General features: G+C 36.6%; 1 protein-coding gene across 3 annotated transcripts in view; it reads right to left on the bottom strand.

Annotated features, from left to right (window-relative positions):
* Positions 1–667: 667 nt before the first annotated feature.
* Positions 668–22901, bottom strand: part of LOC115438202 (protein Dok-7-like) — a 60329-nt gene continuing 38095 nt past the window's right edge. Inside the window, exons 9-13 of one of the 3 annotated variants that reach the window (XM_030161640.1) lie at positions 22383–22877; positions 19141–19214; positions 18238–18307; positions 5626–5802; positions 668–1285 (exon numbers count right to left, since the gene is read on the bottom strand). In XM_030161640.1, coding sequence (XP_030017500.1) covers positions 1149–1285; positions 5626–5802; positions 18238–18307; positions 19141–19214; positions 22383–22877 — 953 coding nt within the window. In that variant the 3' untranslated portion in view covers positions 668–1148. The remainder of the gene's footprint in view (positions 1286–5625; positions 5803–18237; positions 18308–19140; positions 19215–22382; positions 22878–22901) is intronic. The other 2 variants (XM_030161641.1, XM_030161643.1) reach the window with 2 other exon arrangements.

Below are 22901 nucleotides of genomic sequence, written 5' to 3'. Positions count from 1 at the left end.
TAAGCTGAGGCAAAATATTGTTGAAACTGCTTCTTTTTAAAGAGTAGTTTGTACATATAAACATTTTCGTGACGTAATTTTACTTTTTTCACTTTAAAACAAAGAGAAAAAAGTTGCAGTTGTTAGTATTTATTGGTTATTAAGTTATTTTCCTGGTGTATGTGGCTCCTGAACTAAAATGATTTTTACACCCTTGATATAGATACTGTTGAGTGATATTATGGAAATATGACCTATAACTTATTATGTCTTTCTGTATGTTTTCAAGTGGAAAAAAAAAAAAAAATACATTATGAAAATGTTTGGATCTACAAACTATCCTTTAAAAAATGTCAATAACACAAACAACCTGAAATTTTTGAAGACAAATAGCGCAATTTTAACAATATTATTTCTCAGTTTATCATTTACACATGTACATGACTACTTACAGACCACAGTGGATCTATAAACACACAAAACATTTAATCACAGGTGGAGTATTAATAAAATTGCACTTATTCTCCAAAGACATTTCGGATTTTTCATATTTGTTCTGGTTATTCCTATTTTTTGTGAAAGGATAGTTTGTTAGTCTTAACATTTAATGTAATTTTACTTTTTTTTTTTTTTTTTTTACACTAAAACAAATTGACTAATTTGGAGTTGTCATTATTTATTGGTTATTATGGTAATTTTTATTGTACTGGTCTGACCCATTTGAGACCGTACTAGGCTGAATGTGGAACCAGAACTAAAATGAGTTCAACACCCCTGTTCTACAAAAACGAGGGTAAAACGAGTGTATTGCACGTTGTTAGCGCTGGCCTGACTGAGCTGTGAAATGCCGGGGCTCTGGGGGTTTGTCGGGGTCGGTGACTCAGCTCTGGACCATCACATCCACCCAGTTGGCCTCAGGCTCCATCACTGACATAATGTATTTAATGAGACGCCCAAGTCCATGATGAAACAGTGCTCCTGACACTTGGAGATTTCAGAACAGAGTTTCATAAAAATGACACTTGTGCAGTTAAAGTATGCGTAGATGTGTCGAACCAGTTCCACAGAAAACCTCAGAGGGTCCGGTTCTTCAGAAGACCCCCCCCCCCGTCACAGCCGTGATTCAAACTAACTTTACCGTTGAGATCATTAGTCCAGTGATTTTGAAGTCAATGTGGTGTTGCTTTTCTCCTCAGCTCCAGAGTGTGCAGACCCTCCTGCCGACCCAGTGCATGCTGGGTACCAACTTTGTGGGCCGTCTCTGTCGCAGTGATGTCGATCTGGGCGTATTTGGTGGAACTCTTCCCTGTCGAGACACCACACAAAGTCTCTGGTGAGTCAAACAAGAAACCATGTGATAAATTGACAAAACTGGGGGAAAAAAAATCACTAGTTACAGCTCCTCAAATGTAGTTATTTTGTGTTTATTTTAGACCAAGCACTATAATGTGAAAATAATATGAAGATTAACCTTTAAAGACCTAAAGCTCTATTTGCTGCAACTTCTACATGTTTTTTCCCCCTCTACATTTAAACTTTCCTAAGTGATCTATCAACTTTTATTATTATTGACACAAAACATAACACGCAGATGGGAATGAAGTCGATGTTAGTTATTTTTCCCTATTGTTTTATTAAGTTCACTTCTCCTACTTAAGAAGCAGCTAAATATTATTTTCCTTGCAGATTAATTATAATTAAGAATTAATTATTTAATTATAATTGAGTGTGAATGTGAGAGCAAATGAATAATGGGTCAATAATGTAAAGTGCTTTGGGTGTCTAGAAAAGCGCTATATAAATCCAATCCATTATTATTATTAATTATTTTCTTAATTATCTATAAAATGGTGGAAAATGCATATTACATCTAATCCAAGATATCATCATCATGTCTTGTTTGGTTCAAAATCCAAAAGATATTCAATTTACTGTGATAAAGGAGTAAAAAAAAAAGATATATTCACCTTTATGTGATGACTTCAGATTTCATTTTTCCTCAACATTTAAACTTACCTAAGTGATTCATTACAATGTTATCCTCTACATTTTTTAGTATAAATTATGCATGTTCCTATGTTTATTTCACTGATCATGTAGACCAGGGGTTGGCAACCCTGGTCCTAGAGAGCCACTATCCTGCATGTTTTAGATGCGTCCCTTTTCCAGCACACCTGCTGGTCATTATCAGGCTTCTGCAGAGCTTGATGATAGGCTTATCATTTGTTTCAGGTGTGTTGGAAGAGGGATACATCTAAAACATGCAGGATAGTGGCTCTCTAGGACCAGGGTTGCCGACCCCTGATGTAGACGTTCATAAAATCTCAGAGTAAATTTGACCGTTATTATATTAGAACAGAGAAAACTGAAGAAAAACTCTTGGGGAAAAAAAATATAATTAATTGAATGTAAAATTGTCTCCGTCCACTATCATTTATGAAACTCCATGGGTTTTACTGGTGAATCAATGTTGCAGAAGATGACAGTGTTTCCACGGTAACTACGGAGCCTGTGAACGTCCAAATGGGTCATATCAGATGACCATGAAAAGATGACAAACTGTATTTTACACCAATTATTTACATGTATTGATAGGATTAATGGAGATGGTTTTGGTCACCAGCATCCTTGAGGGTCAGTGATTAAATGCAGTTGGTAATTTTGTAAACACGCATCTTGCCCCCTAAAATTAAAGTTTCCGAAGGTAGGGAAAAGGAAAATTAGCTGCACAACAGTGGGAGGCTCAGAGGAATTAGTAAAATGTCTATAGGTTTCACTTTCACGTGATGCAAGAGTCGGGTTTTTTTCAACCTGCGGGGCTTTTTGTGGAATTATCTGACACAACCCAACCCGCCCTGCAAATAAATTAACATTCTTTTGACCCACCCCAACCCAACCCGCAAATAACCCACTGATGTGCGCATCACTAACGTACAGCACAGAATGCACCCCCATATAATCCCTGGATGGACCTGTCCATAGACCGGCTACAGCAGTGGCAAACATACGGTCCGCGGGCCAAAACCAGCCCGCCAAAGGTTCTAATTTGTCCCACAGTATGAATTTGGAAAGTGTGAAAATTATACTAAAGTTATTAAGAGTCAAAGGTGTCATACTTGTTTTAGTTCAGGTTCCACATTCAGCCCAATTGTGATCTTCAGTAAAATAATAACATAACCTATAAATAATGACTCCAAATTTAAATCAAAATTACTGTAAAAACTCCGTATCGGATTGGTATCGGCAAAATTAATTCTAAAAAAAATCAGATAAGAAGCAAAAAAAAAATCCAGATCGGGACATCACTAGTAAATAGTTGTTATATCTTTTCCCCGCATCATCAAGGTTAGCCATCATAAAGTTAATGATAAATATCAGTAAATTACCTCTAATTTAAAACCATTCTTGCATGGGTAGTTATAAAAAAGGAAATCTAATTAATCAGATTTTTTTTGTTTTGTTTTACATTTAAGTAGAGAATTCAACAAAATATACAACACAGGTCAAGTCCTTTCAAATATTTTCAAAGAGTAAGAATTACACTTTTAACCTTTAATGCTAATAATTGTTTTAGTTTTGAGGATTTCCTTCAGAGGTAACAGATGCTGAATCATCTGAAATTTCAATAATGACAACGACCAAACAAAACTGACAACAGGGTTCAGAGACAGTTTAGGACACGGGTGGCCAACCCTGGTCCTGGAGAGCCACTATCCTGCATGTTTTAGATGCTTCCCTCTTCCAGCACACCTGACAGTTGTTATCAGGCTTCTGCAGAGCTTGATAATAGGCTTATCATTTGAACCAGGTGTGTTGGAAGAGGGATACATCTAAAACATGCAGGATAGTGGCTCTCCAGGACCAGGGTTGGCCACCCCTGGTTTAGGGCATGAAACAGTCTTATGTAAATGATTCAAGGCTTTTAACACTGTCCTCATGCAGCGTGCGATAATGTGGTGTCCGTCCTCGTGTGGAAATCAGATAACGAGGTTTAATGGCAGAGCTTAATATCTGTACATGTCAGTTACATGGACGCCACTGTACGGCCGTGTCCTGCTTCTATTATGCATTTTATTGTCTCATAAAGACATTGTGAATCCAATGCGTCCCCATCGGTGCCCTGCGATGGGACCGCCCCCCTCCCAGGTGACAGATTAATGAGGCCACACGGTGGGATATAAACTGAAGCACTGTCAGTGGATATTAACCTCCCTCATGTCAAAGCTCCAGTACAAGTCTGTGTCCATGAACGCCATGACAATAAGGACCGCCTCCTCCTCTGTCAGTTACAGCTCGGAGTCGATGAGGGAAAATCAGGAGGATAGAATTATGTTAAATATAAAATAATTTTATAGATAGAAGAGTCAGTTCTTTTATATCTATAGTATGAAAAAACATCTATTGTACAAAACATGTTGAGCCTTTATTTAATTTCCTCCAAACTGTGTTTCTTCTGTTGAATCTAAATATTTGTATTAAAAGCTGATAACGTTTAATCACCTTAAAGCCTCCATTAGAAACTGTCATTACTTTAACATTGGGATGTACATTAAAGGTATTCCTGTTTTCATTTAGTTAATGCAGATGATGATTATGATTGGATTAACAGTAAGGTCAGTGTGTACTAGATGTGCTTGTGCAGATTATGTTTTATAATTATCCATATTTAACCAAAGTGCAGCATTGTACATTTATATAACTGTATGTTAAACACAGCAAACAAGTGTTTTGTTGCCTTTGTAATTCTTATTTTAAAGGTCTATGCAAATACTGAATACATGTAATTACTCACATATATTATGCAATAACAGATTCTGTGACGACATTTATGGTTTTAACCTCTCCATTCCCACCATTTTGTATTTAATACTTGTTAATATATTCATGTTACACCTTGTTTGAAAGCTTTGATTCTCCACAGTTGAGCCACTGTATTTATTTTACTATATTTGTGAACAAATCAGCTGGATAGTGATCAAAGCTAATGGGATGAGTGTAGGTCAGGTTGTATTTCATCACAACCTAAAACATTTTCTAAAATGTTTTAATTCTTTCTGTCAAATTTCCATTGTATTGTATACTGTACTGTACCTTTCATATGTATAGCCTAGAAGGTGTGTGTATATGTGTGTATATGCATATATAAGTGTATTTATTTATTGGCTGACCACTCCCAGCCTGTGTTTTGTTTTATTATTTTGTTACGCGTGTGTTTAAAGGGGGGGGTGGGGGGCTCGGCTGCACGTGCGCAGTTCGGCTGGGGGGGGGGGGGGGGGGGGGGGGGGGGGGGGGTGCACATGCCTGCATTTCTGCTCATTTATCTTTTCCCTACCTCCTAAAACTTCACAAACTTTCCTTTGATGGGGCAGGACCTGGCCTATTATGTATTATACATACGTGTAATAAGTCTAATGTGATGGTGATGATTTTTTTGGTATGAAATGTTTGGTGTGGTGGCATGGCAAAACCTTACCAGCGGAAATGCTGAAGCAGATATTGAATCATTTTAAGATGGTGAAAAGAAACACAACTTTACAAAAAATAACAATAGAACAGATTTGTGATGCCAGTGTAAAAGCATTTAGTCACTGGGATGTAAGAAAATGACACCTATACATTCGCCCTTGGTCATCCTCCTGTCCTTACTCTGTGTGGGCAGGTGGGTGACGGGCCCCCGGGGGCCAGGGCCGGGCTCCTGCAGCTCCAGCTCCATGTAGTTCAGCTGCTTCTTGGACGTCGGACTGACAGGGATGTTGACATATGTCACGTCACCACGAGGCCGTTCAGATGCTGCCACCTCTGGAGGGAAGACAAACACCGGCCCTGTCAACCCAAAAGGATGGAGCCCGGTGAGTCCTGGATATTTATTGGTACATGTTCTAAAGTTATTCCTTCTAAAACCCAAAACCAGTTAAACATTAGTATCAGAATATTCGAGGTCATTTCACAGAGGTAGTAGCTGATAATGTGATGAAAAGGAGAAGAAATAACAAATAAAATCAATATCTGCATTGATTATGTCACTTTAAATATCGGTGTCAGATCCAAATGATGCAAAAAGTTTAATAAGTCATAAAATTATTAGATTTTAATTGGACAAAAACTAAAAAACTATTTGTGAAATGCGATAAGACACTGTTGTAATATGTACCTGTAGTATAGTGTAGAAGTGAAATTAATGATTAACTTGTTGATTTAACTGTTGATTTTTGAATTGTTGTTGTTTCACATGTAAAATGCTAAAAAAAATTGTGAGCGCATTCCTAAGGTCTTTTTTTTTTTAACAATGATTCATTTATTGTTGTAGAGGAGAGAAAAAGGAAAATAATCTACATTCAAGAAAGTGAAATCAGTTTTATTTTATTTTTCTTGAAAAAAACTGGAAAAACACTCATTGAACAGTCAACAGTCTTTGCAGTGAAGCCTTGAAAATGCAACAAAAAAACACATCTTCATTAATAAATGCTTGAATATTATCTTTTGTCTTAAAGTCAAAATGAAAAAGGAAAAAAATAAATTGAGTCTTAAAACGAAAGAGAAATTTATTTTATCTTTATTTATTTAACCAGGAAAAAAGCCTTGTTGATATTGATGTTTATGACTAGAGATATATGGAAAAATAATCAATAAAAATCATTTTCAACTATTAAACTTCCATACTTTTATTGCCAGAGAGCATTTTTAAGACATAACTGTAATATTTAAGACATGACTGTAATATTTCTAAATACATGTGTTGAATTCAGCCACAAAATTTCACTAAGATTTATGGCTATTGTGTTGCTTTCATACACACATGAATGAATTTAACTGAGATAAAGAGAAATAAAAGAAAGCTTGTGACAACTGGAACACAATGATCTATCCTCTCGCCTTAGTCACCGATAATTATTCCACAGGCAGAGAAATAAATGATGGATGAATATAAGTTATGAGCCATATTTTTTGCTAAGAGGTTGTAAAACGCTCTAACATACTGCCTCATTATTCCACTGAGTATTGTTCTGTCAGTGAAATCCCATCCAATACTAGTGTTCATTCACAACAGTTATTTGTCCAACACATAATATAAAGAACACTAAACCATAATGGAACAATACACCAGCGAAATTATCAAGATGAATCACATGTATTTATTTTATTGTCCTGCCTTTATTACGATTATTCGACCATTATCACAAAAGACAAAAAAAGCAACAAATACTGAATGTGAATAGGTTTATTATACATCCTGTGTTCTCCACTAAATATGTATGAGTAGACACGACAAAATACTATTTAACGGATCACACAAGCCAGAAATGTACAAACAACTGCCATAAAATCATCATATATCAGTATTTTTTAATGTATAAATCTCTTAAACTGGTTCCAAATAAAACAGATGATACTAGAATGACTCCTGGAAAAAAAAAATTAAAAACATCTTGTAAATTTTTGTCATTTTTCATTTGTTGATTTGCTGATCATTATATCTGTCTTACAGTTTATGGCATGAATTTCTACTATAATGTTTCTTTTTTGACATTTACTGACTCTTATGTCAGTTCCTCTCACTGGTCCATTATACACAAAAATGTATATGTAAAAAATGTATTTGTCTATTTATTTTAAATCACTTAACCCACTTCAGCTCTGTTCAAAACTACCAAATATTCAATAATTTTCAGGATTTTAACCCTTTAAATGCCAGTTTGAACACATGATGCCACATGTTTTATTAAAAAACACAAAATATGAAATTTTCTATATAATACATATTGGAGGGACGGTGAGTGTTGGACATGTCAGAGATGAACAATAACAATAATTTCATTGCATGACCCTGATGGCGAAAAAAAATAAATAAAAGCCTCTATGATATATTGTGAAACCACATTTTTAAATATCACATAAAAAACTATTATGTGGAAAATATTTCAGATTTTATGTTGTTTTTTAATTAAACAATTGGCACCATGTGTTGAAACTGGCATTTAAAGGATTAAAATCCTGATAATTTGTGAACATTCGGTAGTTTTGAGCAGAGCTGAGATGGTTTAAGAGATTTATGCAGAAAAAATATTGATTTAATTATTTTATAGCAGGTATGGATAATAGTGTCAGATATGATTATGAAATCAATATATGTTTGGTTTCAAAACAATTGGCGTAGTGCCTGCTGAGAAAAAACAACTAAATGTTCATTGTAAATTTTGCTTCCCCACCCTGTAAATGGGCTCAATGTTTGTATTTTTAGTGTAAACAGGTTCAGTGTTAGTGGTTTAGTAAATTATTTCTCGGTCTTCGTCTGCATCTGTTTATTGACTAGGGATGGGAATCAAGAACCGGTTCTTTTTGAGAAGCGGTTCTCAGTAGCTCACAAATGTCCTGCCTCCTCAAAAGTTTCCGAAGGTAGGGAAAAGGAAAATGAGGTGCACAACAGCTAGAGACATAGAGGAATTAGTAAAGTGTCTTAAGTTTCAGTTTCACTTTGTATGGCTGTATGGTGTGACACCCCCCCCCCAACCGGGCTCGGCGTCATCTGTTATTATTTGTGCATACTGTATATGTTATATTTTCTTTGCAGAGATGGAAATATGAAAGACAGTTAATACAAACACTTTTGTACTCTTTTATTCCCTCACCCAATGAGTCAGTAAAGAATTGGATCGATAATGAAATCGGAATTGTTAAATTCTTATCAATTCCAATCCCTATTATTGACTAAAATATATCTCTTCATAACACCTTGATTATAATAATGACACTAACAAGACCATTAAAAGACAGAGTTCATGCTGTTAATGTTACTTAAATAAAATGTCTGATTGTGTCGTCAGTACCAAACTAGTTCATATCTAAGAAAAGCCCTCAGTCATTCATGTTTCTGAATCATTTCCACCCGTTTCCTATGGGATGGATGATGATTCCAGCTCCCGTCCACAGTCGTTAACAGTTTAACGATGAACCCAGGATGAACCGGAGCGTTATGGATTCACTCTGGGCTCATACTTCAGCTTTTCAACTATTGATCGGACTGCAGCTGCCAGAAAAAGGTGTCAGGGTGAACTAACAAATATTTCCCCTCCGCACACAATAGCAAAAAGCTTTTCCGGTCAAACACACAAATTATAGCTACAGCGTTGGCTTAAAGTGCTTTGTCTTTGTAATTTATTGTGAATGATAGATGACAGACGCCTCACGTTCTAAACCTGAGGATAAACAGGAGCAGAGTCAAGTTCATTCCAACCACTGGGCTCTAAATCTCACAATATCAGAACAGCTGCTGTATGGATCATCCAGTTATGAATATGAATAAAACTTCAACCTTCAGCCACGTCTGAGACTCAGTTGGACAACAACAGTGAAAAACACCATGTCATCAACGATATTTTAGAGGTTACTCTGAGAAGCAGCAAACTCAAAAACAGATTCACATATGGCAAGAAATGACTTCACCTTGTGGTCATTGTTCTTCCAAATATATCTACACCCTTTTATGTAATTCCACATGGTGCTGCGCTCCTAAATGTTGCTGTAATAACAGATAAAGTTACTAAAGACTTATATTCTTGGCCAGTGCTAGTATTAACCCATAAAGACCCAGGGTTACTTTTGTGTCCATTCCCAAATTAATTTTTCTCCAGATTTAACCATTCTAAAGTGAGTTATCTCCATTTATTGTTGTATTATCCTTTGTATTTTGCATTTCTTAAGTGAAAATCATGTATTTTCCTATATTTATTCAACTGATCATGTACATATTCATAAAAACTAATTAAAGTTGAGGGTTATTATATCAGAAACAGACAAAACTGAAGAAAAAGTGACTTTTTCAGCAAAGACATCAATAACTGAACAGAAAACCAAGTGTCTGTATCCTCTGTCATTGATCAAACTTCATGGGTTTTACTGGTGAATCAATGTTGTAGAAGATGACTGTGTTTCCATGGTAACTACAGAGCCTCTGAACATCCAAATGGGTCATATCTGATGACCATGAAAAGATGACAAACTGTATTTTACACCAATTATTTATAGGATTAGTGGTTCAGAAGTCATTAAACAGTTTAGATCAGTAGACGGTTTTGGTCCCCAGTGGCTGTTTGGGTCTTTACGGGTTAAACATGACATTTTAACCAATTCCAGTATCAGTGTTACTTTAAGTTTATTTAGCTTTTGTTGTTATTTATCCATCCCTTAACAAAGAAATTGTCATTTCAAATAAAACAAATAGTTAAGATTTTAGTGTTTCAGCTCCTCATCACATTATCTTTGAACGGATTTAAACAGACAAATTTATGGGGGAAAAAAATGTTACTATATGTAATTTCGCAACATAAAGAGAGTACAGTTGCATGTGTTGAACAAACATGTCAAAACAAGACAAATCCAAAGGTGTATGCACAAAAACTCCAATTAAGTCACAGCAATATTTTTTCTTTTTTTTTTTCCTACATACATCTCTTAAACTACTTCAGTTCTGCTTAAAACTACCAAATGCTGAATAATTTTCAGGATTTTAACCCTTTAAATGGCAGTTTTAATATATGATAACACTTGCTCCATTAAAAAAAAAAACACTCAAAATAAATTTCCCTATAATACATGTTGGAGGAATATGTCTTTTCTGTTTGTCTTGAACATGTCAAAGATTGTCAATAACACTGATATTCATTGCATCAGTAGTTTTTGTTCATGAACCTCACTGACTTATTTTGAAATCACATTTTTTACCTGATGTAAAACAATGACACATCCCTCCAACATGTCTTACATGGAAAATATATTTTGTGTTGTTTATTTAATAAAACAAGTTGCATTGTGTATTTTAAACTGGCATTTAAATGGTTAAAATCCCGAAAATTTGTGAACATTTGGTAGTTTGATATGGCATTTATGCACAAGAGAGTAAAAAAAAATACTCTTTAGTATTTGATGATTTTATAGCAGTTTTTTTTACATGTACATTTTTGGCTTGACGTTCTGCAGAGGGATCCATAAGGGTAAAAAAAATGCCATTTGAGGATTAATTAGGACAACCTAAAGCTGATTTTCTAACTGGTGCACATCTTCTGCCATGTGTTGCACAATAACAGTCGGATTTCAACAGTTCAGCCGAGGCTCTCAGCAGAAACTCTAATGAGGCTATTTCTGGAAAAGCAAAAAATACGTCTCAAAGCTCATCCAACAGGTGAGATGTAGTTGTAAATCCTTCACAGGAGGAGAGGGGAGGAGTGGAACATGTAACATTTGGGGGAACAAAGATTTCACCTGCTATTGACTTTTCTTAAATGGCATCGGTGGCCATTATCCCCACTTCCCCCCCTCCCCAGGGACCCTCTTACAGTCAGAGGAGCCATTAGAAGCCGGCTGCCTGTCGCTGGTGCTGCTGTTGCAGCCATCGGCACAGTTTCTCAGGCCTAATAGATCAGATACAAGCAGCCCTTTACTGAGCTGTGGTGTTTTCTAATGGCTGCTATTACAACAGAGGCTCAGCCCAAAGCTCTGAGCCCACGGACATCATCCATCCAACAGCCTGACAGATCTGTGTGTGACGGCTCTCAGCCATATTTTCAATAAATGAAATACCTGATGGACGCTATAAACCAGAACTCGAAGTCAATAACCTACGATGGAAAACCCAAGAGTAGTGACAGATGTATTCACTTAGCTGTCAAGGCGGTAAAATTTATCACAACTATCATTTTTCTGTACATTCGTACTTAAAACACTTTTAATGTTTATAAAATTTTACTGCGTATTTTGATGCTGAACAACTTTTACATCTGAGATGCATGATTCAAAGCATTTATTGTCATTTGCACAGTCTACAGAATGCCAAACAGAAAAAACATCTAGAAGTACAGTTAGATAAAATAGTGCAAAAAGCCAGTTTTTAAGAATACACTCCTTCTGAATACTCTGTCTAGATTTCTGAATCATTTTGACCATAAATATGAGTTTAAAACTGCAAATAACTATTTTCCATCAATTTTCATCAAGTAGAATAAGAATGCGGATCTACAAAATAAACACTAAATCCTAAAACTATTTTATTCTGTTATTTTCACATTTTTGCAACTAAATAAATGGTCATTAACAGAAACTGAAAACCTCCAGCTATATAAGTATAGAATATGTTTATTAAAGATAAACTAAGGGGTTTCTGTTTTAGTCTTTCATCAGGGTTAAGATCACATAAAACCAGTTGCAAGAAACAATCACGTCGCATTTATCAGGACAATGATCAAATAATTAATAGAAACATTTTAGGCCAGTTCTATCAGTCAGCCCTCTCATATAATCAACATATTTCCCTTATTTTACATAATCATAACTGTGACAACCTTCACCTGTATAAAAACTGCTGGTAAAACAAACAGAACTAATAATATTATTTGATTTGTGATTCTTTTCACATTATTTAGCATCATTTGCTGCCTCTTGATGAAATCATCAATGTAAAATTAGCAGTACGTTGGTTTATTTAGAATACTCCAATCATGTCAAATCTGCCATGTTCAGATTTTAATCATCAAAAGGTGAACAGAAATGGAATTCATTTCATGTGTCACAATTCTACATTACATGGATTGTACCTGCTATAAAACAGAAAACCAATAAATCCCTTCAGAGCTATTGTGAAAACACACACAGATGTTTTAATTGTTGCTATGATTGAAAATACAATTCCTGCACTTAAATCCTACTAAAATCCCCCTAAAGCTTTAAATTTAACTAAATATGTCGATAATGCTAACAATCACTAGAAAATCCAGTAGCCTTCAGAATAACATGAGCAAAAATCAAAGCCAAATTCATCTGTTAATTCTGACAGAAATTAAAGAAATTTAAAAAAGTATAGGTTCTATTTTGCGTTGTCGTCCAGGCAGAATTTAAAAAAAAAAAAAAATGCAGGTAAATATCCGTGTCATTCTGTGCATTTACATGACAATTTTTATTCCTGGTTTAAACTGATTAAAGGTTAGATCCTATTTCAGATGCCCATGTAAACACCTTATTCCTGTTGAAAAAGAAAAGTTCAGGTTAATTTTAAATCCAATAAAGTCACTGGTTTAATCCCCTTTTAATTCCGAACTAAATTATTCCTTGGACATGTAAACCCTTTATTCCGTTTGGACTTTATTCCTGCCATTCTGCACATGCTCGTTGTCTTGTCCTGTCGCGATGATGCACACATTCTGCGCTGGTGGAAGAATATGCAATGCAGTGTACTCAACCCAAACCGTTCCAGTGGGCTATTCTGATGGGATCTACCAGCCTGGAAAACCCTGAAGGAAGGGTTCACCACTTGTTTTTTTATTCATTCATTTGTCATGCACTGATGAGTTCGATAAGTGGGAAAATCAGTTTGCACTGCAGTGCACCGATTGCCTTGTTCTTGCAGCCCTTCTGTTAGCTTAGCCTAGTTTAGCATAATCACTTCATTCCTATGGTCAGACGTAGTCAGGCTTTTGTAGGTGATTCGTAGTATTTTCTGAGTGATTTTGTGAAATTCAGTTCTCCCTAATCATTACTTTAGTCCGGTGGGGTCAATATGATCACAAATTGAGGCTCAAATCATGGCGATGTGACTTACTGCACTAATAAAATCTTGGGAAATAAAAACTAATGCAAAGCTAAAACGGTAAAGCAAAGCTAATTTAGCGCATGCATCCCTTCCAACAAAAAGATTTTCCAACTTCCGTCAACACAACAGTCCCAAGATTATATGAGTGCAGGAAGTCGCAGATCTAAAGAAATAATTAGGGAGAAAAGGATTTCAGAAAATCACTTACAAAAGACAACGAATCACCTTTAAAAAACTGGCTACGTGTGACCATGGAAATGCAGTGACTAAGCTAAGCTAACAGAAGGGCTGCGAGAACAAGGCAACGTGAGCACTGCAGCACAAACCCTTTTGCTCACTTATCTACCTCATTAATACCTCATGTAAACCTTTATTCGGGTTTAACATTTCCATGTAAACAGACGAGAAATACTTTAGTTCCGAATTAATTTCTTCTGGAAAAATAAATCGGATTTAAAAAACATCATGTAACCGTACCCAGCGTGGACGGGCCTTAAACTGTGTATAAAATAATGTCAGTAATCATTTGTATGACCACCTCGGACTGTAATTTCAGCATCTAAACAAACCCCATGTGGTCTGGATACGTCTGTTCACCTACATATTGGACTGAATACAGTCCTGATAAAGCCACCCCACAGTCAGGAGTTTATGTTGTGCCATCACATCGTGTTACATGTGAACTCTGTCCTGGTTTCAGCTGCCATCGAGCCTGTACGTGGCCCAGACCTGAGCCCCGCGGGTCCCTGTCCATTTAGCGGTCGCTGAGGTGTGATGATGGCGGCGCTGACATGGGAGCTGAGCCATGTGCGGAGCTCAGTGAAGATGACTGATGGTTCTGGTGCTGCTCTGTGACAGCTGCTGGACTCTGTAGACCAGGTGTGCATTAGACCCAGGCCATGTTTCAGGGTGTGGGATACTTAAGTGGCCAAACGTCCACTGACAACTGTCACCTCGCATCAGGCCAGGTATCCCACCACGCATCACCACCCGCTCTGTTTGCTTACATATCCATGGCTTCTCTCCACATAATCGGCTGTTATGTAACTCAGGTTTGCAGTGTTACATAAAACGTAGATGAAGAACAAAAGCCCAGCAGTGGTTCAGTCATCTATGAAAAGGACAGGTGGACAGGCTTTGTTCGGCTAAATCACACTAATGACAACACAATATGTGACTCATGTCTGTGCTTCGCAGGTTCCTCAACATAAATTAATATATTTTCAACTCATGCTCCTGCTTTTTCCTAGACAGCGACTGAAGACACCCCTGGAAATGAGCCTGTCACAACTATTACATAACAGCCTGGGGGTGAGTATTTCAAAGACCTGTAGTTATTTTACATAATAACAGCTGGAAGACAAAGAAAAGGATTTGTTTCGTATTTTGTTATTTCTACATTTTGGCAATCAAATAGTTGTGTTTAATGGCACCTGATTGGAGGATTAGAGCCATGAATGGTTTATTATTAGTAGCCCCTTAGTTCCATCTGGTAATATTAAGTAACACCTCTAACAATATACACAGGTTATACATCCACGTCACCAGAATAACAGCAAGAAACTCAAACCAGCACTTAAATAGGTAAATATCTACATAAAGAGACCAGTGTAATGTCATGAATAAATTAATAGATAACCTTTGTAGTGCTAAACTAACACTAAACAGATCCAACAGTAAAAGGACTGTTTCTCTGCCACTAGAACAAAACAAGAGATGGTAGAGGGGAGAAAAGATTTTTTTTCTACAAACTTAAATTTGCATTATATTAGAGTCAGTGCCTGGACATGAGAGTATAGAATAAAACAATACACACATACCAAGGTACTGTTGAGATCAAAATTACTTTTTTATGATGAACTGAATGAGTTTTGCCAAGTTTGTGACTTATTTTTTCACTTGTGTCAACTATAAAAACAAATGAAACTTTATTTCAGGGTATTTTATAAATGGATATTCAAAAAACACCACATTCAAAATTATTCATAGCTTAGGTTTATTTAGTGCAATGTCTGTTGGTAATAGTCAATAGATCAGCCTTTGTTTGTGATGATGGTTCCTATAAGTGTCCACTGTCTTTCTTCTGTCTCTTGTTGGATGTCGGTCCACTCTTCCTCAGCCTCCATCTGGGTCAGGTTGGATGGTCTCTTAGGATACATTCAGACTGCAGGCAAATGTGGCCCAAATCTGATTTTTTCAAATCTGACCCAAGCCACTTTCATATGTGGTCCTAAATCTGATTTTTTGCATTGCAAACTTCAGTCTCAACAGCCAGATCGTATTTATCTGACCTTTACATCATTGAAAAGCAACAAACACCACAGTTCTGTGTTACTTCCATAAACACAGTGCCTGCCTGTGATTTCAGGGTCGCACTGACTGTGTAATATGAACGAGCACACAAAAAAAATTAGATTTCACCAAAAAATCTGAACTGTGCATTAACACCTGCTGTCTGAATGTAGCCTTACATGTTGCTGTGTTCTGCAGCTCCTTCACAGATCCTCTGTGTGATCCAGGTCAGGACTTGGGCCTTGTCCTAGATCCACTACTGCACTACTTTGGTGGAATGCTTCGGTCATTGTCCTGCTGGGACGTTCAGTCAGGACCAATCTGGAGTTTCTCAGCAAACTCTTGTTGATGTTGATATAATCCTGCTTTTTCATGATGCCCTGTATCTTAAGGAGGTTCCCAGTGCCACTGACTGGGGTTGTTTCTCAGCCAGTGGCACCAGGAACCTCATTAAGAAACAAAGTATCATGAAAAAGCATTATTATATTAACATCAAGTGTCTGCTGAGAAACTCCAGCTTGGTCCTGATTGGACGTCCCAGCAGGACAATGACCCCAGCATACCACCAAAGTAACCAAAGTAGTGCAGCAGTGGATCAACGACATGGCCCAGTCAAAAACCTGACTTACATCCTATTGAGAGTCTCTGGAGGAGCTGTAGACCACAGCAACATCTAAGAGACCATCCAGCCGGACCCAGGTGGAGGAAGCATCCCACAGGAGACAGAAGAAAGGCTGTCCACGTTTACAGGAGCCATAATCGAGAACAAAGGCAGATCTATTAATAACAGACACTGGACTAATTAAACCTAAGGTATGAATAATTTTGAACAAAGTGGGTTTTTTTGTTAATTCCATGAATAAAATACCCTGAAATAAAGTATTTCTTGAAGTTTGCAGAGCCGCAACCCTATGATATTATATGAATGAAACAAAGACGACGGCTGGAGGAATGTGCATAGAAGGAAGGGAGCTCCTGTCATTTCCGCATCATATCTGTAGCAGCTGCTGCTGCTGTCAGGTGGCTGCGTGAACCTCCCTTTCCCACAATGCATGTCGCGACAAAATTCTGAAGATGCCCGAGTGACCTCCCGAGTCTGTTTGTAAACACATGGTTTGTTTATGGTGGATGGCACTTGGAAATTGTTCACCATGATGTAAGAGATTCAGGTGAGTAATCACAGAAAGACTTGGATTCGTGATACTTAGGCTATGACTGAGGTTTTACAGATTTGATGAAAAATTGGTCACGAAAGTCTTCTGCAGCTTTAAAATGAAGAGGACAGATGAGTGTCCCTTCAGTCCATTTATGACACACATTCTGAGTATGATCAATATAAAGCTCTCAGATGTAAAACTAAACGCCTAAAGCCCGCTTGTATTCCCATGTCTATCACTGTCACACTTGGTTTTAATACTGTTGGTCATTTTATTCTGTTCCAAATGTTGATTTTATGGATTTTATGCACGTCATGATTCAATTTTACCTCGGCTGGTTTCAGTCTAATCACAGTTCATTTCATTTCTGTATTGATCTTATGCACTCGACTGATTTTTAGTCTTATAATTTATTTTATATATTGTTGGGACAGGTGTAATTTGCTGCTTTTGCTCTCATACTGTTTTTATCCGTGTAATTGTACTGTCTGCATCAGGGACAACAAAGTTTATTACCTCCGCCAAGGAGGTTATGTTTTTGCCTGAGTTTGTTTGTTTGTCTGTCCATTAGTGTCCAACATAACTCAAAAAGTTATGGACAGATTTTGATGAAATTTTCAGGGTTTGTTGGAAATGGGATAAGGAAGAAATGATTAAATTTTGGTGGTGATCGGGGGTGGGGGGGGGGCACTGATCAGCCTTGGTGGAGGTCTGTGCTCTCTGAGTGCTTCTAGTTTGATATGTTTTGAAAAAGACGAGGAATTGAAAACTATTTACATAACAATTCATTATCAACTGAACATTCACATGATGGCGACAGCTCAAGACGTCACAGAAATAAATATATGTAAACTATTTATTTATGCAAAATCAATGCAAATGTTGATCCTGTTATATTGGCGACGCACTTAGAACTTGTTTTAATGGAAGTTAAGTGCGGATGTAACAGCTTTAGATTAAACTCTATTTCCTGTTATTATAGATGAAGTTGACACATGTGCCACTTGTGTCATGGATGTGGTTTATCTGAAGCTGGATGAGCATCATCTGTTTAATCCAGGTGATGTGTTTGTAGATATATTAATTGAATGAAATAGGTGAGTCATGTGAATCAGTGGAAGTGGATATACAGCGGAAGTAAATAAATGACGCACTGATCAGAGACTAGAACCCGACCCCACGACGGTACTGGTTAAACAGACAGAAAACCACCTGCTCACGACTGTCACTGACCTTCAGTGTCTTGGAGGAACCTCTGCTGACCACAGCTGCCCATCAACTCATACTTGGGTTTGTTGTCTGCCTGTTGGACACAGACAAGGAAACGCTGATTAGAAAATACCTACTCATACATGAAACAACCCCTTCAATTCTAAAGACAAGAACATTCACACATCTGAACGGTCTCTACTTACTTCTAAAAGCTCATAATGGTGCATAAATAATGGAAACATAATGAAATAACCTGTCTCTCTATCTACGGTTCATTGTAAAATTCCTGTTCCAACATTAGGTTTGTTGTTTTAGTAAAGTTCTAATGTCCACACATATGCATTTTTCAGTTAAATCCAATCTGGATATATGTGAAGTATGTACAGCAGGAAAAAATGAAGTTATGGTAGTTGAACAGAAATTAAATTAATCTCAGAATGAATTTTTTAAAAGAAGTAAAAATGACCAAAATAAACAAAATGAATAAAAATGACCAAAATAATCAACAAAATTAACTAAATCAGATTGGACATCACCTTCGTTTGCACTTATGTCTTTAACCCTTTTGTTCAGACAATATGAGTTTTATGTAATTACTTTTCTGATGTTTTATACCAGGTTTCATTCAACACGTCAGATGTTTTGCTTGTGCTTCTTCTTGTCATTAAACTAAATACTCTGTTAAACTTTTACAACACTTATTTCAGTTTTTTATGTGTCTTAAGGCTGTGGATATTTCTTGTATTTTCTTGTTTAAATAAATATGTATGATCATTTCAACCCTGAAAAATAATAAAGATAAAGGTGGAGTAAGACTTTTGTGTCCTGCTGTGGTTTTCTAGTGTGTGACAATAATGAGCAACACAGTGAAACACTGGGTCGACGATAAAACAAAGTGGATTAAATAGTTCTGACGGTTCCTACCTCCAACGTCCTCTCCATGATCTCATAAGCAGGATCAGCTCTACATCGATCCTCTCTGCTGTTAAACTTTTTGTCTAGAGGGACAGAAAATACAGTGTTTCAATTACAACAACCACAACTTCTTAAAATCACAGTGGATTTTGTCCTATTTTACAATATTGCTGAATTTTACAGAGAAAACAGTCTGTATAATGTCTGAAGCAGTAACACTGGAAAAAATTCCAGAATAAAAAGGAAAGTTTAAGTCACTATTAAATGTAAATCCAGTCCAAATGCTGTAGTTTCACAGATACAGTCTGGGGTCAAACTGTGAAAAAACACAGTCTGTACATGACAGTATATTCACTTCACAGGTTATTTATACTGAAACACTTATAAATCTATTGGATAAATGGACATAAACTAAAATATAATATACTAAAATATATAAATAAATATATGGAATAACACTATTCTATGCATTGAAAACACATCACATATACTGATTGTATACATTGGTCATTTGTTTTCTATTCATCTTACTAAAGTACATAAGATTTAACACTTAATCTAAGGCAGATCCTTTATAAAAAGTGTTAGACCAGTGTAATCATCAGGAATAATCACAACAAATCACATCCAACAATTTAACATCATTTCACAGCAGAACATCTAAGCCGTTCTACTGCAAAGTTTGCATTTTCTCAGATTCTAATAAATTTCTGCACCCAATGTGGTTGCTGTCAGATGATAAAGATGCAATTATATAACTTTTACTGTAGGAAATTTACCTAAAAATGATCAACAGTGTTAGGAAGTACCACAGACATGAATGTATTATGTCTCAGATCTACTCAGGTTAGCTGCTAACCAGTTAGCTCTGGTCCATCACATATAATCACATCTTTGATCCTGAACAATCAGACTGTTGAACAAATGAAAGAGCAAAAGGCAGGAAGTCCCAGTAAACACAACAACAAACAGTGAACACAGCAATAAACACTCAGATACTCCTGAAACCACATTCAACAGCAAATAAAATAATACAAATAAATCAAGAGTTAGTATCTGCTCTAAAAAGATGCATGAAAAGAAAAGACTCCACACTTTATTAAATATTTAAAGTGTATATTTGAGGATAGAAATGTAAAGGAATCCCACCACAAACACCCGTTCACATATTCACATCCCTCAAGAAGGAAATGAAATGTATGAGGGACAAAAAATGACATAAAAAAAATAAATGCAGAAATTAATTATTAAATAATTTTTAAAAAATACTTGAACTAATAATTTAATAAATAAATGCAGAAATAAATACACAAATAAATTAATGAAATGCTAACATTTTATGTTACTACCATATTTTTATATTTATTAATTTATTTCCTCAATTATGCATAAATTTTTAAATGTATATATTTATTGATTTATTTAGTTATTTATACATTTATTTCTGCATTTATTTATTTATTTATAATTATGTCATTGTTTTTGTCCCTCATAGAAATGTGTCTGAAAAGTTGTTAGACTTATCATTGGATGCTAAAATATAAAATCTGGCAAGAAAAACATGACCTGTGGCTGAAGCGGTAGCTTTTACATAGTTACAGATAGAGCTGCAACCGATTAATCAACTCAAAGTGAGCCAAAAAAAAATCATTCAACCACAATTCCCTTGAATTAAAGCTTTGTTTCCTTCATTTCTCTGCTGTTAAACATTGGTTTCACTGTTGTGTTTCACATGGGCGCTTATTGTGACGCACAAAGAAGCTTCAATTCAGGAAAACTGCAATAGAATATTTCCCTTCAATCAATTCGAGTCGATTAATCGAATCGTGAGTTTTTGCATTGGCTTCAAGCACCTAATCGATTAATCGGTTGCAGCTCTAGTTACAGAGTGTGGCCAGACTTCACAGCGTTCTGCTAAAATACTGTCCTGTTCTGCTCATAGATCTAGAGCTGGTTCCTGAGCTCTTCAGTGGTAGCTCAGCCCCCCTGATGTGTGCTAATGCTAGTTCTAATGCGAATGCTAATGCTAGTTGTGCTGTGTGTGTATTATTATGGGTAAAATGCAGAGACTAAATATCTCTACAGGAACAAGAAAGTGAATTAACCTTCAACCTTTGATTATCTGTTTTTTTTTTTTTTTTTTTTTTGTCTTAATCTTACAAATTATCCCTTTACTACCCTATTATTTAACCTCTTGAGATCCAGGAAAGTAAATGTTTTGGCCTTTTTACATTCAATAATTGTCTTGATTGGAAATGGCATAATCCAACAGATTATGTATGTATGCATGCATGCATGCATGCATGCATGCATGCATGCATGCATGTATGTATGTATGTATGTATGTATGTATTTATTTATTTATTTAACCAAAGTAAAGCGGTGAAACCCTTGTCCCCCACAGAGGACACACATGCATTTCTGGGTCTCAGGAGGATAAGAACATCTGATAACCCTCTATTAGCCATTGGTTATTTATAAGACTCTAATCTACCTGTAACGGACACCGCTTAACTGTGAAGTGTGGAACAGAAATGTGATTATTTCTAATATTTTACAATTGTTTGACTGTTTCAGGGAATTACACTGGTCAATATGTCATTATCAGATGTTTATTTTACCATTTATTACAAAGACACACTTTACAAGTTGTATCTCTCAGCTTTACTGATGTTCAATATTGAATAATTGAAGAAAACGTTTACCAGTGCTCAGTGTTTTATGCAAAAAAAGTAACTAACTTGAGGTTCCAGGGATTTAAAATGTCTTTGGCTGGTGTTAATACTTTCATTTTGGTAATAAGGTAGTTATTTCATTAAACATGCACTTACAGGGTGAATAAATTGAGTTTAAGTTTAGATTCTTTAAAGACCTGAGCAGTAAAATGAGCCCTTGGATTGTGTTCATTACTATAAACACAGGCCACTGAAGGGATTTTAAAACCCATAATTATACAGTTCTGTCCAGGGTGTGTGGATCACCTATTAACAGTCACTTAAGTTAATAAAAGCCCTTTTATAAAATGCAGCTTTAGGAATGTGTGGAAACAGTTTAACATCAGAAAGAAACCTCAACCCCATGTTGTAGAAGCAGCAGAAAAAAGAAAAATGAAGCAGGTGATTAAAGAAGAAGAAACCAGAAGGAAAGCAGTGGATGTTCTTGATAAAAGGAGGTCAGGACAGAAGCCAGGTCCATGTCAGAGGACGGAAAAAGGCGACGCAGACGCTGAGTCAGACGAAGAGGCGTCTTACCTTCGCCGTTCACTTCCTGGTTCTGACTCGATCCGTCCTCGCTCTGAGATCCACAGCTTGGATCCTCAAGAGCACCGACGTTCAGGTTCAAGCCCGTCTCCGAGGGTTGGAGGGCGGAGGTGTTCCCCGTGCGGAGGTTTGGGACCCGTGGAGGCGGGTGGCACCGATCCCCCCGACACTTCACACAGTTTTCATAAATGACATCACTTCTGTCGGACAGTCGGTACGTTTTGAGCTCATTCCCAAACGCTGGGCTCATGGGCTCGTACAGGGTCAGAGAGCTGGGTTTGGGTTTCTGATCTGGACTTGTTAAACCCAGCAGCTCAGCCAACAGACCGGCCAGTTTGTCCCTTCCTGTTTTGGGTGGGGGGGAATCGTCGCTGGTCTTTGCTGTCGGCCTCTCGGATCCACGACAAACACGGAGCTCTGGAGTTTTCTTGGCTGCGTTACTGAACTCAAGGCCGGTAACGATTCTGCATTTGCCGCTCTGATCTGCTGGAGTGAAAAGGATGATTTTCT

This window comes from Sphaeramia orbicularis, chromosome 18 (assembly GCF_902148855.1).
Source record: "Sphaeramia orbicularis chromosome 18, fSphaOr1.1, whole genome shotgun sequence".
Taxonomy (NCBI): domain Eukaryota; kingdom Metazoa; phylum Chordata; class Actinopteri; order Kurtiformes; family Apogonidae; genus Sphaeramia; species Sphaeramia orbicularis.
The sequence above is the reverse complement of the archived record's forward strand: the minus strand, read 5'-3'. Positions and strand labels throughout refer to the sequence as shown.